This window comes from Oratosquilla oratoria, chromosome 23 (genome assembly GCF_046742065.1).
Source record: "Oratosquilla oratoria isolate Oo_2021 chromosome 23, ASM4674206v1, whole genome shotgun sequence".
NCBI lineage: Eukaryota > Metazoa > Arthropoda > Malacostraca > Stomatopoda > Squillidae > Oratosquilla > Oratosquilla oratoria.
In genome coordinates this window covers 5,374,841-5,397,340 of record NC_134799.1, presented here as the reverse complement: position 1 = coordinate 5,397,340, position 22,500 = coordinate 5,374,841, and the positions used below count along the sequence as shown (strand labels likewise).

The 22,500-nt window shown below is 43.5% G+C and overlaps 2 protein-coding genes across 3 annotated transcripts in view; both read left to right on the top strand.

The window, feature by feature from the left end:
• The window catches only part of LOC143037913 (ecdysone-induced protein 78C-like), a 416,501-nt gene that overhangs the window by 331,866 nt on the left and 62,135 nt on the right, over positions 1 to 22,500 (top strand). The gene's annotated exons all lie outside the window — the stretch shown is intronic.
• Positions 9,993 to 12,336, top strand: LOC143037839 (uncharacterized). The gene is made up of 2 exons (XM_076206402.1): positions 9,993 to 10,913; positions 12,248 to 12,336. Exons 1-2 carry the CDS (start codon positions 10,442 to 10,444, stop codon positions 12,334 to 12,336), a joined length of 561 nt encoding a protein of 186 aa, XP_076062517.1. The 5' UTR covers positions 9,993 to 10,441.

The window sequence follows — 22,500 nt, the reverse complement described above, 5'->3', positions numbered from 1 at the left end:
ACACACACACACACACACACACACACACACACACACACACACACACACACACGTACAAACATGGACACACACACGTACACACACATACGCACACGTAGAAACATGGACACACACGCACACACAAACACACGCGTACATACACATACACACGGACAAACAAACACACACATACGCACACGTACAAACATGCACACACACGCACACACAAACACACGCGCACATACACACACAAACACACGCGCACATACACACACAAACACGCGCACATCACACACACACACACACACACACACACACACACACACACACACACACACACACACACACACACACACACACACACACACACACACACACACACACACACACACACACACACACACACACACACACACACACACACACACACACACACGTACACACCTTTCTTCCTACCTCAAAAACGTGGCGAGTGACAGTGTTGTAGGAGAGTCTTGACGTCATCAACAAGACGCATCCTGATTGGCTGAGCGATCCTTGACCCCACCCCCACCCTTGTCTTCCCCAACCTACACCCTAAACCATACACACAACTCCCCAACCCTCATCCCCTCCTTCCCCCATTTATGCCTCCCCCACCAGTTCCTGAGTTCTCACTCTCTCTCTCTCTCTCTCTGTCTCTCTCTCCCTCTCTCTTCCTGTTTCTCTCTCTCTACCTGTCTATATCTCTTACTCTTTCTCTCCCCATTCTCTCTCACTCTCTCTCTCTCTCTCTCTCTCTCTCTCTATATATATATATATATATATATATATATATATATATATATATATCTTTCTCCCTCTCTTTTTCTCTCTCTGTTTCACGTCTCAACTTATGTCTTACCTGGTGTTTACCAGGCCTTTCTTATTTTGTTAGACCTTCAAATCTTAACATCATCATCCTTTCACCTACCTCTCTCTCTCTCTCTCTCTCTCTCTCTCTCTCTCTCTCTCTCTCTCTCTCTCTCTCAGCTCTTTCAAGTCTTTAATTTCTTCATTCTTGCAACTTGTAGAACCTTTTCTCCTATCTCAGTCTTCGACTTCCCTCCCCGTCCGTCTTCTTCTCGTAGTTGTTGTTTAACGTCTCCTCCTCTTGAGTGGGACACGTTCTCTGCAGCACCAAAGACAACAGTACCACAACATCTACCACCAAAACCATAACCGCGCGGGCACACACACACATACGCACGCATACACGTCCACGCGCGCACGCGCACGCATGTTCACACACACACACACACACAAATACACACGAACACATACGCGCGTAAACACAAACACACGTACACTCACACATGGACACACACGTGCGCACACATACACACACATATTTACACACACACGTTCACACACACACACAAATACACACATGAACACATGCGCGCGTAAACACAAACACACGTACTCTCACACATGGCTACACGCGCACGTGCGCACACAAAACACACACACACTCACACATACACAACTAGGTAAACACACACACACACACACACACACAAGCCTTCTTGTCACCACTCACTCTCCCTCTTCCTCCTCCTCCTCCTCCTCCTCCTCCTCCTCCTCCTCCTCCTTCCCTCCTCCTCCGCCCGGTCCCCCCACCGTCGTCGGAGCGCTTAAGGATCGGCAGCATAAGACTATGAGTCCAGGAGTTCCGGGTTCAGTGCAAGGAAGACCTCAAGACGGGTCAGACAGAGCGGGAGGTTCTCCAGTTGAGGAGGAGGAAGAGGAAGAGGAGGAGGAGGAGGCATGAGCCCCCGCGTTGAGGGAGGAGGGGGACCTCGTGTTGAGGGTGTTTGTGGGAGGGTTGAGGTGGGGAGCCTAGGATCAAGGTGTCTTAGGTTGAGGGGTGGAGGTTGTGTGTGAACGCGGGTTGGGGGGGGTGGAAGGCGTTGAGGGTTGAGTGGCAGTGAGAGAGAGAGGCTTGAGAAATGTCGAGGTTCAGAAGAGTGGGTACATTGAACCCGACCCGAAGGAGGAGGAGGAGGGAGGAGGAGGAGGAGGTGGGAGGGAGGGAGTCAGATGAGGAGGAAGGGAGAGGGAGTGAGAGAGGGGCCCAATGGAAGAGTCGGGGAAGGGGGAAGGATGGAAGGGGAGGAGAAGAGGAGAGAAGTAGAAAAAATAATTTAAAAAAGAGAAAAAGGAAGAGGAGGTGAAGAGTGGGTGAGGGTAAAGAGAGAGAAGAGAGAAGCGTCCTTAAGACGAGGAGCGCAAAGGGAGGAGGAGGAGGAGGAGGAGGAGAGAAGAAATGAAGAGGAAAGAGGAAGGAAACGAAACGAAGAAGATGTGACACAGGAGGAGACTGAAAAGGGAAGAAAATGTGATGAAGGTTTAAGACGGAGAATAAGAAGAATGAAATAGAAACGGGGGAGGAAGATGAGAAGGAGGAAGAGGAAGAGGTGAGGAGGAGGAAGAAGAGGAAGAGGAGGGATAAGAAGGAAGTACAAGAAAGGGGAAGTGGGGAGTCGAGAGTGCAGAGGAGGAAAGGGAGGGAGGGAGGGAGATGGAGGAGTTGCGAGTAATGGTGGTGGTGGAGGTGGTGGTGGTGGTGGTGGTGGTGGAGCCAGCGGCGTTTGTGTGCGGTGGTGGTGAGGGCGAGTAGAAGTAGTAGTAGTAGTAGTAGTAGTAGTAGTAGTAGTAGTAGCAGTATGAGTAGTAGTAGTAACAGTACAGTAATAATAGTGCTAGCAACAAACAGTCCTATTTTCAAAAGTAGTGTTATTATTTGCCGATTTCACAGAAGGAGAAAAAGGAGTAAAATAAGAAGAGAGAGAAGGAAGAGGAGGAGGAGGAGGAGGAGAACGAGAGGAAAAAAAAAAGAAATGTAGAAGGACCAAATAAGAGAGAAAAAAATAGAAGAAAACCGAGAAGGAGGAAGAAGAAAAGGAGGAGGAGAAAGAGGAAATAAGAAGAAGAAGTAGAACAAGAAGGAGATAGGCGAGGAGAAAGATAGTAAGAAGAAGAAAAAAAATTGAGAATTTGTGTTTGAATTCCTGCCGGCTGTGGGTAGCTAGTGTCAGATATGGATAGTGCAGTGAAAGTAGAATTTGGTGGTGGTGGTGGTGGTGGTTGTGGTGGTGGTGGTGGTGGAACCGTTGCTCAGGCTTTGGTACGGGTGCACGAGGATGCCAGGAGTGTGGTTGGTGATGGTGATACTAGCTGTGGTGTTGATGGTGGTGGTGGTAGTGGTGGTTATGATGGGGGTGGTTGAGGGTGGGGAATGATGGTGACGGTGGTAATGATGGTGGTGATAGTGGAAGTGATGGTGGTTGGTGGTGAAGGTGATGGTAGTTTGGCTGTGGTGGTGATAGAAGCTTTGGTTGTAGGGATGGTGGTGATAATACTGAGGGTGGTGTTGGTGGTGATAGTGGTGGCAGTAGTGGGAAAATGGTGCCCAATCAAGGTGCAATTGTGGAGACATTGGAAACGGTGATTGTGAGGTGTTTATGCATTTGGCCGACCCATCTGGAGCAGTGTACTTGAGCGTCTACATGAAATATAAAGTGAGCACCCAGAGAATGAAATTTATATATATATATGCATATAGATATATATATATATATATATATATATATATATAATATATATATATTTGTGTGTGTATGTGTGTGTGTGTGTGTGTGTGTGTGTGTGTGTGTGTGTGTGTGTGTGTGTGTGTGTTTGTTTATGTATGTATGAATGTAGTGTATATGTACGTCTGAGAGATGCAGTGATATACGATATACTCATATTTTTGTAAAGTGGACGGCTATGGAATCCTCCAGCTCTTCACGAAATTTTGATTTTGAATTCATCAGAGTCGATCAGGGTGATTCCAGACGACGGTATTGCCGTCGATGTATAAGCAGTATGCCTCCATGTTCTATTAATATCGACATAAGATAAGGCGATACTGATAAACCCGGCCAATATTTGGCAATATTTGTAACCTCAAGTAACGTAACCTAACCTAACCTAACCTAAACTGATCAAACCTAACCTAGCCTATCCTAAACCCAACCTAACTTAACCTAATCTAATCTGACTTGAAATAATCCAACGTAGCCTAACTTAACTTCAGAATAGATTACAACGGCAAAGGCTGTTAATAGGAGGCATTTCGGTTCATAGTGAGGTGATAGTAATAGCAGTAATAGGAGACTGGTAATAGGAGGTAGTAATAGCATACAGAGCAGATAAAAGAATCAAATAAGCAGGTAATTAAGAATATAATTTAATTGGCAGAATTTGCTGGCCGCTGCTTATTAGGTGAGCTTCGAATTGAATCTTAAAACTTCGATCTGCATTTTTTTTTTTTTTTTTTTTTTTTTTTTTTTTTTTTTTTTTTTTTTTTTTTTTTTTTTTTTTTTTTTTTTTTTTTTTTTTTTTTTTTTTTTTTTTTTTTTGAGGATGCCTCTAGGCGCTGAAGAAATATCAATTTGTACAACAACACAAGGGTTACGAAAATACGAAAATAACCTCATACACCGACAACAATAACGATGACGACCGAAATAACAGCAACATTATTACCAACATTAACAGTAATAACGACACCAACAGAGTAGAAGGCTCAGCCAGCCAGCCAGCCGTTGTCTTGTAAGTCTAGTAAATGGAATTTATAATAAACTCGTTATACCATGCAACAGAAAAGGTAACAATCACAGGTACGACGCCGAAGTATATACCAACATCACAGTATCTCTACTTATATTTCTTTTGCCGAACTCATCTGGAAGAGAAAGAGGAATCCAGCACTGAAGAACTCTTTTTCCAGGCCGTTTCAATCCATGGAAGAACTGTACAAAAGCGGTTACTCTTCTTGACTTGAATGAAGTGTCTTCAGCCGGAAGTGGCTGATTACTTCTGTGACGTGGCAGTTTCATCCACCCCCGCCACCCCTCCCCCACTCTTACTGTAACGTGTGATTGCCTGAGTAGAAGTAATGGAATAAACAAACCACGGCTGGATCTCCGTTAGACAGAAACCACCAACTACTCGAAGTCTCGCGGTCTCCTTCAAGAATTCGAACTCGGGAAGTCCTTTCCGTACTGGGCCAAAGAATGCATCCTCCATTGTGATTTGCATGCAGTACTTTCGGGGGATTTATTTGCACCCCTGCGGAACAGAGGCACGCGTTTTTCTTTTTCGATGAGTGACGGAAGCATGATCTGATTCGGCAACCCCTTTACAAGGGGAAAAAGGGACTCTTCTGGTACATACATACACGCATACATACATACATACATACATACATACATACATACATGGATTCATCCATTCGTACATGCATGAACCCATCCATTCATGCAAACATACATGCATATACACATACATACATACATGCATGAGCCCATCCATTCATACAAACATATATGCATGCATACGTACATACATACATACATACATACATATATACATGCATATGTACATACATACATGAATCCATCAGTTTATACAAACATACATCCACGCATGTATCCATCCAATACATACATACATACATACATACACACATACACACATACATACATTCTTTGGTTTTAGCAGGCCCATGTACTGATGTAACATAGAATCCTTCTACCAAGAGAATCGACGTCTCCGGAGCAACTGAAGTTGGTTACATACGATGACGTTGCAGCTTTGTATTGCTAAGGGGGAGGAGGAGGAGGTGGAGGGTGGACTCCAAGCGCCTGCCTAAGGAGCTTGAGGATGACTTACGGTAAACTTGGCCTTCAGATGGCGTTGACCATCCGTCGAGGCCTCGCCTCCGTGACCCAAATCGCCGGCTCGATTGGGGCGAGTGTTAAGGACAACGCCATGACTTCGTTGAGGTCTTCTGCAGTAATACCCTCCTCCAGAAGGGTCTGGGGTTTTTTGGTCGCTAAGGAAGTCTCCTGGTACCTGTGGCTTCGGTACTTGGAATCTATGCTCCAGGTTTTAAGCTGTAGTACGTCTCAAAATCCAAGACCTTAGTGATGTGGACTACGTCGAATTAATCCTCCTGGGTTTTGAGATTAATCACGCCCAACCCTCGGAATCCTCCCTCTGGTTTCTGTGGAGGACGCAGAAGTCTTGTCAGTTCTTCCTTCAGAAGCCCAAGAAGAATTCGTAAGCTTTGTGTGTCAGCTTGTTGTGGATGTTATCAAAGTTATGTAAACAGATTATGTTATTATTTATGTACATAAATTGTGTGTGCGCGAGCGCGCGCGCGCGTGTGTGTTTACGTGCATGTATATGTGTGTGTGCGTGTATGTGTGTATGTTAGTAAATATGTATATGTACATATGCTTCCATCTTCATCTGTATGCATGTGTGTATATGTGTACAACCATGTGTATATGTGCATATGCTATGCTATACGCTATATCTACATCTATACATCTACATAACTTTATCTGTACAGTCATTTGTATGATTAAAAAATTATGCAATATGGTTGAAATAGAATGAAACAGTATCCTAAGATCCTTTCAGGTGGGAAACAAAGTTAAAGAAAAAATAAGAGACACTGACTGGAGTTGGAAAGATAGTCTGGACTGTATTTTGAGTATTTTTTGGTCAAGCTTAGATGATACAACGACGACATGACGTCATCACTCTCGAAGGACATTTCCCAACCCTTCAATAAGGCGACGTAGTTTGTTTACTTTAGTCTTCTGCAAAGGACAAACAAATTTAAACGACTCAGACAGCGGACTCTTGTCCGAACGTGGTGTTTATGGATCGAGACCCACCTCTTTCCAAGTTTCATAAGCTTGTCTGTTCTTGAAGAAATGAAGAAATAAATTCTTGGATGTGAGGTACCATGTTGAAAGTTTTGTGAGAACATTCCCAATGCTTCATTAGATTCGTCTTTTTCTCTTTCATTTAAGACTTCGCCAAAACGGCAGAGATCGGAGTGTCCAAAGAGAGAAATCGATAACTGTTCTTTATTTTTCCATTTTTATATCATTTCTTATTTTCCTCCTCTCTTACCGACTGCCGCTTCTTAGCAATTTCTTGCTAATGCAGCGTCATCGTTGTCGAGGAAGCCGTTAAAACTGACACAACTGATGTAACGCTCAATAACGAATCTGTAAAAATGAACGTGTGAAGTGAATTGCATATGTGTACTACTTCTTTTTTTCTTTTATTCACAGAAAGGATCTGCAATTATTTTCCCCCGGGAAACTTTGTGTGTGTGTATGTGTGTGTGTGTGTGTGTGTGTGTGTGTGTGTGTGTGTGTGTGTGTGTGTGTGTGTGTGTATGTGTGTGTGTTTAGACTTCTTACTGCTCAGCATAAACCACAGTTCCAAAGCACATAACTGTAACACTTTGATGAATGAAATCTCCTGGCGCCAGGCACTGTAATCCTTCTGCTGAATGAAATCTCTTGGCGCCAATCACTGTAACCTTTCTGCTGAATGAAATCACTTGGCGCCAATGACTGTAACCCTTCTCCTGCATGAAATCTCCTGGCGCCAATCACTCTAACTCTTCTGATGAATGAAATATCTTGGCGCCAATCACTGTAACCCTTCTCCTGAATGAAATCTCCTGGCGCCAGTGACTGTAACCCTTCTCCTGAATGAAATCTCCTGGCGCCAGTGACTGTAACCCTTCTCCTGAATGAAATCTCCTGGCGCCAATCACTCTAACTCTTCTGATGAATGAAATATCTTGGCGCCAATCACTGTAACCCTTCTCCTGAATGAAATCTCCTGGTGCCAATCACTCTAACTCTTCTGATGAATGAAATATCTTGGCGCCAATCACTGTAACCCTTCTCCTGAATGAAATCTCCTGGCGCCAGTGACTGTAACCCTTCTCCTGAATGAAATCTCTTGGCGCCAATGAGTGTAACCCTTCTGAATGAAATCTCCTGGCGCCAATGACTGTAACCTTTCTGCTGAATAAAATCTCCTGGCGCCAATCATTGTAACCCTTCTGCTGAATGAAATCTCCTGGCGCCAATGACTGTAACCTTTCTGATGAATGAAATCTGGTGCCAATCACTGTAACCTTTCTACTGAATGAAATCTCCTGGCGCCAATCACTTAAACTACTCGAAGTAATTCTCATTACATACCATACCTGACGGTCCTTTTCATTATATTCTCCTCTGTCGCCAGGTGATTTCATTCACCCTTTCCCTTCCTTGTTGCTGATTGTTAACTACCTTGTCGTGAGAGAACCAACTCAATTATGTTTTAAAGTACCTGACGGCTGTATAAATAATTACTTAAGAAAAATATGTCCCTTTAAACCCCATTCATCAAGATATGTGACCCTGTACCCTCAGCTGAATAGAATTGCCTGACGACAGCCAGAATGCATTTAAAATATAATACTCCTCTTGAATGAAATCGAAATAAATTTTAAGATGAACAAGTAAAGGTTGATTAGTCAGTCCAAACCTATCGTTAGATATTCTTTGGTATTGTCTTACGTTTTTTCTTCTCTCTCTCTCTCTCTCTCTCTCTCTCTCTCTCTCTCTCTCTCTTTTTTTTTTTGCGGAGTAATTGGGGAATGGAGGAAGAGGAGGGAAGTTAAGCTACGGAAAAAAACTCAGCACATCATGATTCGCAAGCATTCTAAAGAATTTCGTGGGGTGAATTTTAGTTAGTAGTAGTACTGGTGGTGGTGGTGGTAGTAGTGGTGGTAATCTAGTAATAACGTTAAATAACTTCACCAACGACACCAGTGCCGATAATGACACAGTCATGTGTCACGTTATTTCTTAATAATGAATGAATTTAATGACACCGTTCCCCCTCTATGAATTAAGCCCCCCACTATACAATCCCCCCCTCATTACCCCCATTGCCCCACCTAGCCAAGTTTGCTTGCCCACTGCCAACATCTTCCTGGCCACCCCTTCCCCCCACCCCCTTCTTTTCTTTCCCTTTCCCACTCCCTGTGTACCTTCTCTCTCCCCTCTCTCTCTCTCTCTCTCTCTCTCTCTCTCTCTCTCTCTCTCTCTCTCTCTCTCTCTCCTCCTCCTCCTCCTCCCTCTGTCCCACATCTCTTTCGTCTTCGTTCCTCTCTCTCTCTCTCTCTCTCTCTCCCTCTCTCTCTCTATCTCTCTCTCCTCGTGCGGCTCACAACGGGACTGGGCCCGCCCCCCCGTCCCCCTCCCCTCCCCCGTCCCCGTCTCCCGCCGCCCTCCGCCCGGCGGCCGGAGCCCGGGTCCTCGCGGACTTGCGGCAGCCGCCTGATCCGCAGTACCCGTCTGTCGGTTGGTGGTGACGGTCGGGGGCGTCTTTGTCGCGTTCGATTCCCCCTCCGACGTGGTGCGAGAGTCTGTCCTCACGCGCGACCTCCTTCAGGAGAGGCCTCAGTTCGACAGAGAGTTCGAGAGAACGGGGGGAGTAGTCTTCGTCCAAGAAGAACTTTGCGGTAGCACAGACGCCCCGCAGTGGTTCTCCTGCAGAAGACGGTGTTCCTGGTGGTGTTGTTGTTCCTGGTGTTGGTGGTGGTCGTGGTCGTGTTCTTGCTTCTGCCGCCGCTGCTGCTGTTGCTGTTTGTGGTGGTGGTGGTTGTGGTAGTGGTGGAGTACGGGTCAGGTCAGGCTGACTGCCACACAGTGTCTCGCTGGTGGGAGGAACTTCTCCAAGAAGTGCGGTGGCAAATGAAATAATTAAATAAAAAAAGAACGCGCACAAGAAATATATATATATACATTTACATAAACCCACACACCTACGCTGATATATAAATATATACATCTATGGGTAGATCAGGACAAAGGTGAAAATATATAAATGTACATGTACATGTATGTTGATAAGTATACATGAGTAAATAAGTAGGTATATAAACGTGCGCACACGCGCGCGCAAGCACGGACACACACGCACACATACACACACACGCACACACACACATACACGTAAACAAAACCTTTGCTCAAATAGATATACATACATAGTTTTTTATACAGAAACGGATACATTGACGTTAAAACACGTCCTATACACGTCACGTAGCAGCAGACGAGGTAGTAGTCAGACTGCCTGCCAACCACGCCTCCCCTCTCCTGTCCACGGCGGCGACGGCGGTTGTGGTGGATCCCCGTGGGATGCTCGCCGCTCGAGTGCCCACAACGAACTCGAAGTTCCCGAGGTCTAACCTCCACTGAATTCGTTAGTGCCACTTGCTTTCGGAGTTAAGTGCCTTAGGTTAAGTGCCACTTGCTGTCGAGGGTGAACCCAGTTCCAAGAGAGAGAGAGAGTCTCCAGTATGTGGAGTGGCACCCTTGGTTGTGGACAGGAGTAACTACTGCGAGATCCCCCGCCCTTCGAGGTCCTCCTCCAGAAGAGGAGGAGGAGGAGAAGTGACTCGACGAAAGAACCTTTTGACTTCGATGAATGGAAATTAAGTTCCCGGGGTTCTTGGATTCGCGTCTGCCCACGTGCTCCCCTCCTGCGGAAGGCCGCCGCCGCCACCGCCGCCGTCAGTATGGACGTGTTCAAGGTGGAGAGTGTGGGTCCTCTGGGCTCTGGCGGCGTGGGCGAGGTCAAGGTCACCACGCCGGAGGTCACCTTTGACACCTCGACGGACTTCAACTTGGCATTCTTCGACAGCGCCACGCCGCCCCCGCCGCCTCCTGGCGCCATCAAGAAGGAAGACTTCGATGACGGAGTCTTCGACCGCGTGGCGCCAGACTCCCTCTTCAGTCCGACGCCTCTGACTCCAGACACTCTCAAGGGGGAGTTCTCGCCCTTCACTACCGAGGAATCGAAATATACCTCCTTCTCCGACTCGGCAGCGCCCTACAGCCACGAGTCAGTCTCCGCCCTCAGTCCCGCCTCCACCCCCACGCCTACGCCCGTGCCTTCGGCCGTGGCGTCGCCGTCGCCGTCGCCGTCGTCAGTGCACACGCCTCTGACGCTCAACCATCACAGCAAAACGCCCATCGTTATCAAATCAGGTAAAGTCGCGAAGATGAAAACTTACGATGTTCCTTCTTCCCCTTCCCCAGTCCATTACCCCTTCGTCCCTCGAAGGAATTTCCTGTAATCTGAATAAAATCGCCTGGCGCCAACAAGGACAAAAGCTGGCGCCAACGAGGACAAGAACGGAGGCACTTTGTCTTATGGGTTAAAGTGACACTCGAAATAAGGTACTCCTCCTCCTTCCTCCTCCTCGACGGAGTGCGAGGGCGCGCGTGGAACCAGCTGCGCCCGGAACACGTGGCTACCCCCCCTCCTTCTGCCCCCTTCCCTCCGCCCCCTCCCCCTTTTTCCCAACCCCCCTACCACTCTCCCACCTCCACCTGTGCTTAATGTCACATGTGCTGTATGATCTGTTTTCTACTTGTGTTCGCTTGTTGTGAACCCAGGTTTTGTATTTTGTATTCGATTTTATTTATGAGTGAGTTTTGTAGTCTCGTGCTATCGTAGGCTTCTGTAGTATCGTATGTTTTGTTGTTACTGTATTATGTAGTGTTGTATAGTATTGTATGTCCGTATATTGACACACATCAAAGGTTGGAAATGAGTTATTTTTGTTGGAGCAGCGAGTGGTGTATGTGGCGGCACAGTAGGTATTTCTCGATAGCATGCTACTTGCTTTTGCTATTGCGTTTGAGTAGAAACGACTTCGGTTATGATCTTTTGTTGTTCAAACTTCCAAATGTAAAAAAAAAATTTGCGTCATATTGTGAGAACCTGAATGGCAAATTTAGATAATCTAAACCTAGAATACGAATGTTAGACACATTGTTGAGAGGTTCTTACGGAAGTCTAGAATATTGTAACCAATGTTGTTTCTATTCAAACGAAGTAGCAAAATCAAGTAGCATTCTAGCCTAGTGTGCCACGACATTAACATGACTAATTTCACAACGTTTCGCTCAGGATAAGCCCAGACGATCTGATTTAACTCAAACCAGATTATTTCGTTCTTCTGGAAGGAATTTTTCGTTGATGGGAATATATACATATATATATATATATATATATATATATATATATATATATATATATATATATATATAAGTTGTTCTATAAAGGCGTTTGTATTTCCATTAAGTATATGTGATAAAATCATCACATTAAAACACTGTCGTGAATCTCCTTAAACAATCTATACACAATATCTTTACCCAGTACTATTACCCGACTGATATTTTCTATCAATACCCTCCTTATATTGTACAATAAGAATCATAATATAATATTGTCAATGACAAGACTGCTCTGTGGCATTCGATAGTATTCGTTTTCAGAAAATCCCAAAATTTTGTTTGTCTTTTCCTTATAGAACACCCTCAGTTTGGGTTTCAGTCCTCTAACAGGAACGCAAGAAGCATTTTCCTCGTCTATAGTCCCAGCCTTCAGGGTCTAGAATGACATTTGAGTTTACCAATGTATTCCACACTTCGTCTTTATCCTCGAAACTAAGTTGGCTAAACCTAGATGACGTTTGTGACCTTTGGAAACGTGTTAGTTAGTTACGCTTGGTTGGGTGCCGTCAGTATTCTTGGAAGATAGAAATAGACAAATGGCATCCTTTTGGCACCAGAAGGGGAACAGCCTATCACGACTCGAGTCTGCAGGCCTCCTTTCACTCCCCCCTCCCCCTCCCTCGCTTTTTTTTTCTCCCCAATTTCCTCGTCACAGTGGCGCACTTTATTGATTTTGTTATGCCTGTCATCAGACGATTTTATTCGGGTGATGGATCGAATTGGGACGAGATTATCGTGACGATACGATAGTTTGTCTGAACTCAGTGAGTGAGAGAGGGTTACCTTTAACGTTACATAGGGCGGCATGGGTTCCCCCTTGGCTGATTAAAATCGTCCTACTATAGCCATAATAAATACACAATTGACCCTTTGACTGTTCAAGGAAGTTTCCATCAGCCGAATAAAATCACATGGCGACAGCCAAACCGAATGCACGTATACGGGGTAAGGTACACTGGATGGTATGTATTGAAGTACTGTCGTGTAATAAATATTAAGTGTTACACGCAAGTCTCTTGTCATTGCCTCTCTGTCAAGGGTCGAGGCGCCTTCGTGTCTTGTCCCTCAGCTGAATAAAACAGTCTGGTGTCACTCAGACTCTGTATAGTTGTTAAGTAACAATGGACGTCACTGCGCTTGGCGCCAGGAACGTATTTGGCACCGGGGTACGTTCCATATTAGTGTCTGAGTAACATTATGCTCTGTGTCGTTGGGCATTACTTGAAGAACTAATGCCTGGCGACAGAATGTCAAACGTTTGTGTACAATTGGCGATTAAACTTTTTTTTTTCCTGATTCCCACCATTCAGCCCAAGACCAGTACTTCCCTATCATTCAATAGAGGTTAGACACTAACTTAATAAACAATCAGTAAGTCTCAACATGATCACTAGACGATCTAGTGTCAGTTGTTTGAGTGTTATAGTACGATTTAGTGCCATTGTCTTCTCTTCCTTATGTTCTGGCTGTCGCCAAACTGATTTAATCACTTCTGTGGCTCCCACTCCCCCTCCCACTCCCACTCCCAACTCCCCACTCCCAACTCCCACTCTATGTCGCTGACGAAGGAGTTATGACTACGAATATTCGTGTATGACAAAGGAATTTCACGAATAAAATGAACGAACGAATGAATGAATAAATGAATGAATGAATTTCATGAATGAATGGTAGACGTCTTGTGATCATCTAGGATGAATAAAATCACCCGGCGGCAGGTAGGACAAGATCTTTAGACCACGTGTGCGAGCGGCTGGGTGTGTGTGAATGAAATTCTCTGGCGTCAGTCTAAACAAACGCTTCAAAGGTCGTCATGGAATGGGAGGAGTGAAGAGTCTTGTGACCAGCTTGAGTTTGGTTCTCTGTCAGGACTATGACACGTGTCTCGAGTGTCATACTGTGTCATCTTTTGACACATTGTGTCCCTTTGGGTCCACAGGGATCCTCACACAGACGACCTAAGCTGAATGGAATCATTTGGCGCCAAAAAGGAAGAAAGACTTGGAGTCAATTCCTGGCATCCTTTGGGTGTTCCTCAAAGCGAGTAATTCTTGGCTTTCTTCAATGCCCTTTGTTGTAAATAAATACGATTTTGAAATAGTTTATTGTTCTAACATAGTGACAAACTGTATTTATTAGAAGGAAAATCTAACATGGATCACTGGTACAAATCTAGCTAAGAAACTAGGTTTTCTTCAATTACTGGAACATAATAACCCATGCAGAGAAGAAAATTATGGAAAATGTGTATTTGTCAGTCCCTTTGCAAATGTAATTTTAAAATGAGCTCTCGCACGATTGCGGTGAGAGATTTCACGACGATAGAAGCGCTGGTGGAATACGGTACATAACAACAATAGCAACAACAACCCTAAGCTGATCTAAAAAAAGAATAAAACATTAATTATATAAAGAAATAAGAAATTGTAAGAAAAAATGTACCTCAATGAAAATGATATTCCAAAAACAAATATTCGTTTCCCAAGCTGATCTAACAGAAATAAAAAATTATACAAAAAGTAAGAAAATATGAGAATGCACCTCAATGAATATTGTTACACAAACAATTATTCATTTCCCAAGTTGATCTAACAAATAAATAAAACATTGATAATACAAAAAGAGTAAGAAAATATAAGAAAAAATGTACCTCAATGAAAATGATGTTCCAAAAACAAATATTCGTTTCTTTTAGAACTAGAAATTTTACCAAAAATTAAATGTCATTCTTTGGCGCCAACTGTAAAGCGGAACTCTCCGGTGGCAGATATTATTATTATTATTATTATTATTATTATTATTATTATTATTATTATTATTATTATTATTATTCCTTTAGGTCTTACATTTGAACGAAATATTGCTCGACCGGGACCCCTGTCGATCCAAGCTCAATAAAGTCACCCGACATTTAACCTGAATAAAATATATAAATCTGTTACTATGGCAACAAGGTCGAAGGATGCCATGACAACTTGGCTTCAAAAAAAGGAACACTTTTCAGTGTTTTACTGAAACAATGATTCTGTCAGTTTTGTAGTCCTTTTCAGTGAAGACTTATGGAGCTCAGTATTACCAGTATCGCTATGATGGTATTCTGTGTGTTTCAGTGGAATACTGATTCAGTTTAGAGTCAGTTTTCTTGTGTTTGGTCCCACAACCGTGTTACGTTATGTCAGCATTATAACCTGACCGTGTTTTGTGTTTATGATGACGTCATACTTGTTTTGTTAAGAGCTGTGAGGTACTGATGTGATGCGTGATATGCTTCTTCTGTAATATGTTAGAGAAATGATTTTAGTAGCGTAATCTAGTATTACCTGCCATGTAATATTCTTCCTCAGTGTGTATGTTCACGTTTATTACAAAGGACTACAAAGGCGGAGCGTACCGACAGGAGACCTTTTGGTCCATAACTAGGTCGGATGCTGAAAAATGTAATAATGATAAATAAATTAAAGAAAAATAAAAAATAAAATCATAATAATATGAATGATAATAAATAAAACAAATAAATGTATAGGTGTAGTTAGATAATAAACAGATAAATAGTAAATAATAGTAAATTGATAGATAACTAATAAAAAATAAAAATCAAGCAAATAATAATAAGCAAGCAAACAATAACAAACAAATATACAGATAATATAAAATAAATAGCAGGCATTACAGCATCTTGCTTAGGTGTTTATCTAAACGAATCTTAAAGCTCGTGTTATATTTTCTCATCCAGTTCTTGTTTGTCCATAGATTCTTGTTTATTTATTTTAGCGTTTAGTGATGAGTTCGCGTGATGAGAATATATATGATGCGCTAATTTAGTGCGTTTTAGAGATGCAAAATATTACATATAATCCATGCGCATTTATATGTTAATGTATCTGTGGCTGTGTGCGCACATACGTTCGGTTGAGTGGGTATGTGTGTTGAAGGGTGAATGTCTCCATGTGTGTGTGTGTGTGTGTGTGTTTACCTAGTTGTACCTAGTTGTATCTTACGGAAAAGTGGGAGCTAAATTCGTGGTGTCCCGTCTTTGTATCTCTCCATGTTTGTGTGTGTGTGTGTGTGTGTGTGTCTTTTTGTCAGCCTACGCAAATGGGTGATTGTGTACACGTATGTGTGTATCTACGAGTGTGTATGTGTTTACTTTTATAGGATTGTTCTCTATTTTATTCTGTTCAACAGCTTCATGCATCTATATAGAAAATTGTATATCTTAATATCCTTAAGGTTCGTAGTCATACAAATTTTTTCCTTCTCCTGTGACCTGGCGTCGCTCTTTTGTCCCAAACAAATTCTTTTCTGTTGATTTCATCCTCTCCTTTCACCAAACTCAACGTGGCAATTATGCCACCTTCTCTCTACTTGTAATGCGGCCACTTCTAGTTTTTCTAACCTTTCCCTTATACGGCACGTCCGCTAGGCCGGGGACTCTTTGGCTTGTTGTGCCTTCCACGGGGACGATTGCTGCATACCCTCGTCTAGGGAGGATCAGGTTTTTAAAGCGGGTGACAAACTAACCACCATTTCCGGGTTCTTCCATGTTCCTCTTGTAACTATTCCATTCTCCGTCGAGTAGATAGTTGATGGTTTATTTATATATTTTGTCCATTCCAGCTACGTTGTATTTTTGTCACTGGAGTTAATTTCTTACAAATGCTTCAAGTCGTGTCTTGCGTGTAGATTTTTCTTTTTTTCTGTCCCGTTCATCTGGTCTCCTAGACCAGATGCCTTGAGGATATCGTGATGTACAATTTTCTTTTCAGGTACATCATTCTGTTGAACAGACTGAAAAAGAGAATAATCCGATAAAAAATTAATTTAAGGCTAAGTTTGGTTGACGGTTAAAACACACAAACACACACACACACACACACTCACATGTACACAAACACCCACTTGCGTAGAAAGACAGAAAGACATATATAGAATAGCAAATAATATATATATATTATATATATATAATGTAAATATATAAATATATATATATATATATATATATATATATGCACATTTAAACTTTATGTTAATGCATAAGTACATTCAGATATTCATCTAGTCCTTGCATTGTCTACAAATAGGTTAATGTAACTCGCCATTCCATCCATCCTTTCAATTTTTCGTAAACGAGGATTATTGTAGGTGATCCTTGTTGAACTCCGCTATTGACTTTTCCCTTCCGTCCTGAGCGTCTGCCCTTAAACTACGGCTCTTTTGTATCGACCATTCAGGAATTATTTCATTCATTCCAGAAGAACCCTGAGATGTAGGAGATTTCTCTTTTTCTTTCGCTGTCAAATAATTCCTTCGAAGCAACTTTCTCAAACACTCAAACCTGTGAATTCTTCTCTAAGAATCATATCTATTTTGTTTTGTACAATTCGTTTCTCGCGTCTTCATATCCAACCAACTCAAAACTGAATGCTACATCCTCGTCTTTTTTCACAAGGAACATGTATACTTAAGAAAAAATCAGTTTCGTGTGTACTGTATGTAAGCGCGAACGTGCGCGTGCATGTGTGTATGTTTGCGCGTACGTGCGTGTGCGTATGTGTATATTTGTGCGTACATGTGTACACGAATTGCTAATAGTGTCTTCATGCACGGTCATGAGATTACGTAAGTGTGTAATTGCGAATATGTGAACATGTCAGTGCGCATACTTCCACGCAGCATGTGGCGCATGCGCATTAGTTCACGAGCGTACTCAAAAGAGCTGGAATAAAAAGAATATATGAATAAATAAAAATGAATGCACAGCGAAATTAGTAGACATTTCTTTGTTCATCAACTGGGAGATATTTGTTGATAGATATATAGATAGTAGAGACATAGAGAGAGTATAAATCTTTATATAAATATAGAGACAATGAGGAGACCGTTTAGTGAAATGAATATTCCTAAATGTGATGTTAATCAACAGGGGAAGAGCTACGCTCGTAGGGTCTCGTCTGTTTGTCTATGAATGAATGTGTGTTTTGAGGGGGGGTGTTTGTGCGTTTTTACGTACACACACACACACACACACACACACACACACACACACACACACACACACACACACACTCACGTACACATATATATGATCTCTGAGCTCTCTTCCGGGAGGGAAATAGCTGTCGATCTCGAGTACAACGCGTGGTCCAAGACCATGGTGAACCACACATGGTGAACCACACATACAGACATACACACACGTACACACACACACACACACACACATACACACACACACACACACACACACACACACACACACACACACACACACACACACACACACACACACACACACACACAAACTCACACACAACGACTCGGTGGCGCAGTTGGTAGAACGATGAACTACTAGCATGGTGGTGCGCGTAGTGCTTGGTTCGAATCCTGCCCAGGGCCGAAATTAATTTCGGTACAGCTGCGCTTCGGGTCGTTACTCTGACTCTCGTGGGCGGGGAGTTGGGTGTGTGTGTGTGTGAAAGGTCATAGCATTACCCATAGATCGGACCTACGAGCTCTGAGCTCTCTTCCAGGAGGGAAATAGCTGTCGATCACGAGTCGAACACGTGATCCAAAAGACCAAGTGAATACACACAAACTCACACACACACACATTCTTCCTTCACCCTTACGTAGACTTTGTTAATAACTTGTACATTGGATCCTTGCCGAAGTGAGAAAGGATTTAGCGTATCAAGTTTCCCACGACGCAACGACGCTTGTCATAACATTTGGTCCAGCTGCATTGGCGTATACCACAGGAAGCGGAGGGAGTTTGAGTGAAACTTTGCACAGGTGAGCGGTACTTTATGGAAAGTTTATGCAGATGAATTTTACATCCTGTTGTGGGTGAGAGGAGGAGGGAGGGGGGGAGCGCATCCTACCCATAGTCCACACCTCCCCCATCTCTCCCTCTTCCCCCAACATCCTCCCCCACTACTCGTCCTCACACTAAGGATCTACCTTTGGCTACATTGCCTATTCACGCCACAATTCCCCGTCCTCCTCCTCTTTCTCCTCCTTCTCCTCCTCCTCCTCCACTGCCGCTTCGCACCCCTCTTCCCTCTCCTCCTCTTCCTCCTCCTCCTCCTCCTCCTCCTTCCTGTATACACACTATCCTTCCATCTCTTGTAGATTTTATACATTGTCGCCACTTTGTCTACCACTCCCGAATATGTACAATCACACGAAAAAGTCAAGACCTGTTGCACACGAGCCTTATACCCCTAAAGGGAGTTGCAGACTTTACCTCACGACTGTACAGCTCATATCCCCCCACCCCCCGTCCCTCTCATCTTCACGCCCACCCCCAACCCACCCCAATCCAACCCCCCAACCCCCCAATCCAACTCCCCCAACCCACCAATACTTCATGCCACTTCCCCCCCCCCACTCACACCCCCCGGACACACACCTCACCTCCCCCTACCCTCCCCTTCCCTCCCCCCGCATACTTCCTATTACTCCCCCCACCCTTACCCCCCCCCCCACCAACTCCCTGGACAAGGGAGTCAGTCACACACACAAACGCACATCACATTTGCCATGCATCGGGGGATTCTCTACGTCCGCGCTCCTGACGAAAAATATCCGTGAAATGAAAAAAAAAATGTATTTGTGTAAGTATGTGTGTGGTGTGTGTGTGTATTTGTACTTAGTTGTATTTTACAGGAAGAGAGCTATGCTCGTAGTGGTGTGTGTACGTGTGTGTTTGCCTAATTGTATGAACTTAGTATATATATAATATATATATATATATATATATATATATATATATATATATATATATATATATATATACTGTGTGCTATGTATGTATGGTGCACATTTGTGTGTGGTCGGAGTTTGCCTGTGTTATATATATATATATATATATATATATATATATATATATATATATATATATATATATATATATACACACACACAGGATAAAAACCATGTTCGTTGGATCATGCTTCTATATCACCTTTTCTTTTCATTATTTTTTTTTTTTCAAGAATCAACGCATGTTAATGGTAAATTCTTTTTCCTTAATATCCTTCAAATGTCTTGTCTTGTTTTCAGTGTCTTTCCATGTCCTTCGATTCTTCTAGCCCGGACCTTCATTTCTAATTTTATTATTTAGTGTTTATCTCTTAATCTACTTCTAATATTTTGCTGTTTTTTACTGAAAATCATTTCCCACTTATGGCTTCGCCAATAGATCCACATGATCTTGCCATCATCAGCATATAGATTGGTAAAACCGTTTATTCTATTCACCATGTCGATCAGGTGGATCAAAAACATTGTTGGTATTAAGTCCGTCTCCCGTGGAACGGGGCAATTGCATCAACACCAACCATACCATATCACCATCACCACCACTTTTTTTCGGTGGTGTTTTGTCCGGGTGGTGTAATGTCCGGGGATGTTTCGTCCGTGGGTGTCATGTCCGGTGGTGTTTTGTCCGGGTGGTATTTTATCAGATGTTATCTCCGGTTGCTATTTTGTCAGTAGATATTATGTCCGGGGGTTATTTTGTCCGGATACCGTGGGACGCCACTCGTTACATCCTTCCATCTGACATCCTATCCTTCACAAATGTCCTCATTATTCTGTCCTGGAAACCACTCATTCACTACATCAAATTCACTTCAAATCCTCTCTACTGTAATCATCATATTGTTATTTCGTGAGGTACATGAGCAATAAGCTTTCTCCAGATCCAGGTATACACAATCCATCCAGCCCTGTTTTTCTGGTCTGCACTCCGATAGTTCTTAAACAAAAACTCAACAGATTTGAAGCATACAACTTTCCTTTTCTGAATCAGATTTCGTTATTTGCCAAGATCTTCCTCCTTCACAAACGTCTTGTCCATCTTGCACAATCCTCTCACTACCGAGGTTGTTCGTTCGTTATCTCGTCATTTATTTCCCCTTCTTTGCCAGTCTTCGAAATATGTGTTAAAAAATCCCCACCAACCACTCTTTCTTCAATACTCCACCCCCATCCACTCCCTTAGATCACTCCATCCTTACCCCTCCATACACACTCCCACTAGTCATTTCACACTCCCGCTGACTCCCTGCAAGATCTTGGCCAAGCTGGTCAATGCTTCTACCTTTACCTGTACTTCTACCTCTTCCTCTAATTGTATTTGTATCCCTGACATAGGGTCACACGGATCGACTTGATTTCTCAGAAGTGCACTCGCGAGCAGACAATCTCTCCCCCTTTCCCCCTCCCTCTCTCTCTCTCTCTCTCTCCATCCCTCCCTCCCTCCTTCCCCATCTCTGTCTTTCTCCTTCCCCCTCATCTCTCTCTTTCTCCTTCCCCATCTCTCTCTCTCCTTACCCCACCTCTCTTTCTCTCCTTCCACATCTCTTTCTCTCTCTGTCTCTCTCTCTATCTCCCTCTCTCTCTCTCTCTCTCTCTCTCTCTCTCCTGGTGAATTATAACTGGCGATCACGAGTTCAGCACGTAGTCTACGAGTATGGTAGTGAAACATACACATATTGACACAGACGTGATCACCTATTCGATCCCCTCCCGGCGATTACCGATGCCTGCATCTTTCCCAAGCTATCTTAGTAAATAATACTCAGTGTGGTGACGGTTGAATACAAACTACTTCTTTTCGGTCGACAGTAGCGAATATTTACACGACCATTATACACTTTGCGACACACTTTGATCTTTGTCACAAGAGAGCACAGCTTGGAAAGTGAGCTCTCGGACATCATACCGGTCCAGATAACAGAAAATATTCGTTTTTGCCCAGTCATGCTTTAAATTACTATTCCTCTCTAAACCGACTTTTAATACTTATCAACAGCGAGAGAAAAAAGAATGTTCTGTTCTGCCTCCTCGGTTCCTCAACCTCCAGAGGGCACAGGAGGGCGTCCTAGACCAATAAGAAGAAAGGAGGAGGAGGAGGATTGGAGGAGGGGGGGTTTAATCCTGAACCCTGAGGAACGCCGCATCACCGCTCCGCGCATGCGCCGTCGAGAGTGACCCGACTTGGGTCGAAAACTGGACCGTATGTCAGTTGCTAGTTTTGTACTAGCACCTAACCCTGCGTGCGTGTGATTCACCACCATGGTCTTGGATCACGTGTTGGACTCGTGATCGACAGCTCTTTCCCCTCCCGGAAGAGAGCTCAGAGCTCATATATATGACCGATCTATGGATAATGTTGTGACATTACACGCACACACACACAACTCCCCGCCCACGAGAGTTGGAGTAACGATACTCAGCGCAGCGATACTGAAATTATTTTAGCCCTGGGTGGGATTCGAACCCGGACCGCCGTAGTGGCAGTGTGTGCATGTGTGTGTGTATGTGTATGTGTGTGTGTGCGTGTGCGTACACTTTACACATTGGTATTTCTGATATACTATTTTAGATACCTTTCCTTGGTTCCTGAAGCAATATATTTCGTCTTAAGATATGCAGGAAAATGGGCAACAAAATGGTGTGTTTACCCGGAGGGTGAGATGGGCAAGGTTATTACAAAGGTAACGGTAAAGGTAATAGTAATGTTAATACCACTTGTAAAATC

Bases quoted from the DNA above. Each gene is read 5' to 3' on its own strand.
- LOC143037839 (XM_076206402.1), top strand. From the start codon at position 10,442: ATGGACGTGTTCAAGGTGGAGAGTGTGGGTCCTCTGGGCTCTGGCGGC. The intron at 10,914-12,247 runs GTAAAGTCGCGA...TTTTCCTTATAG, and splicing joins GCCCATCGTTATCAAATCAG to AACACCCTCAGTTTGGGTTT.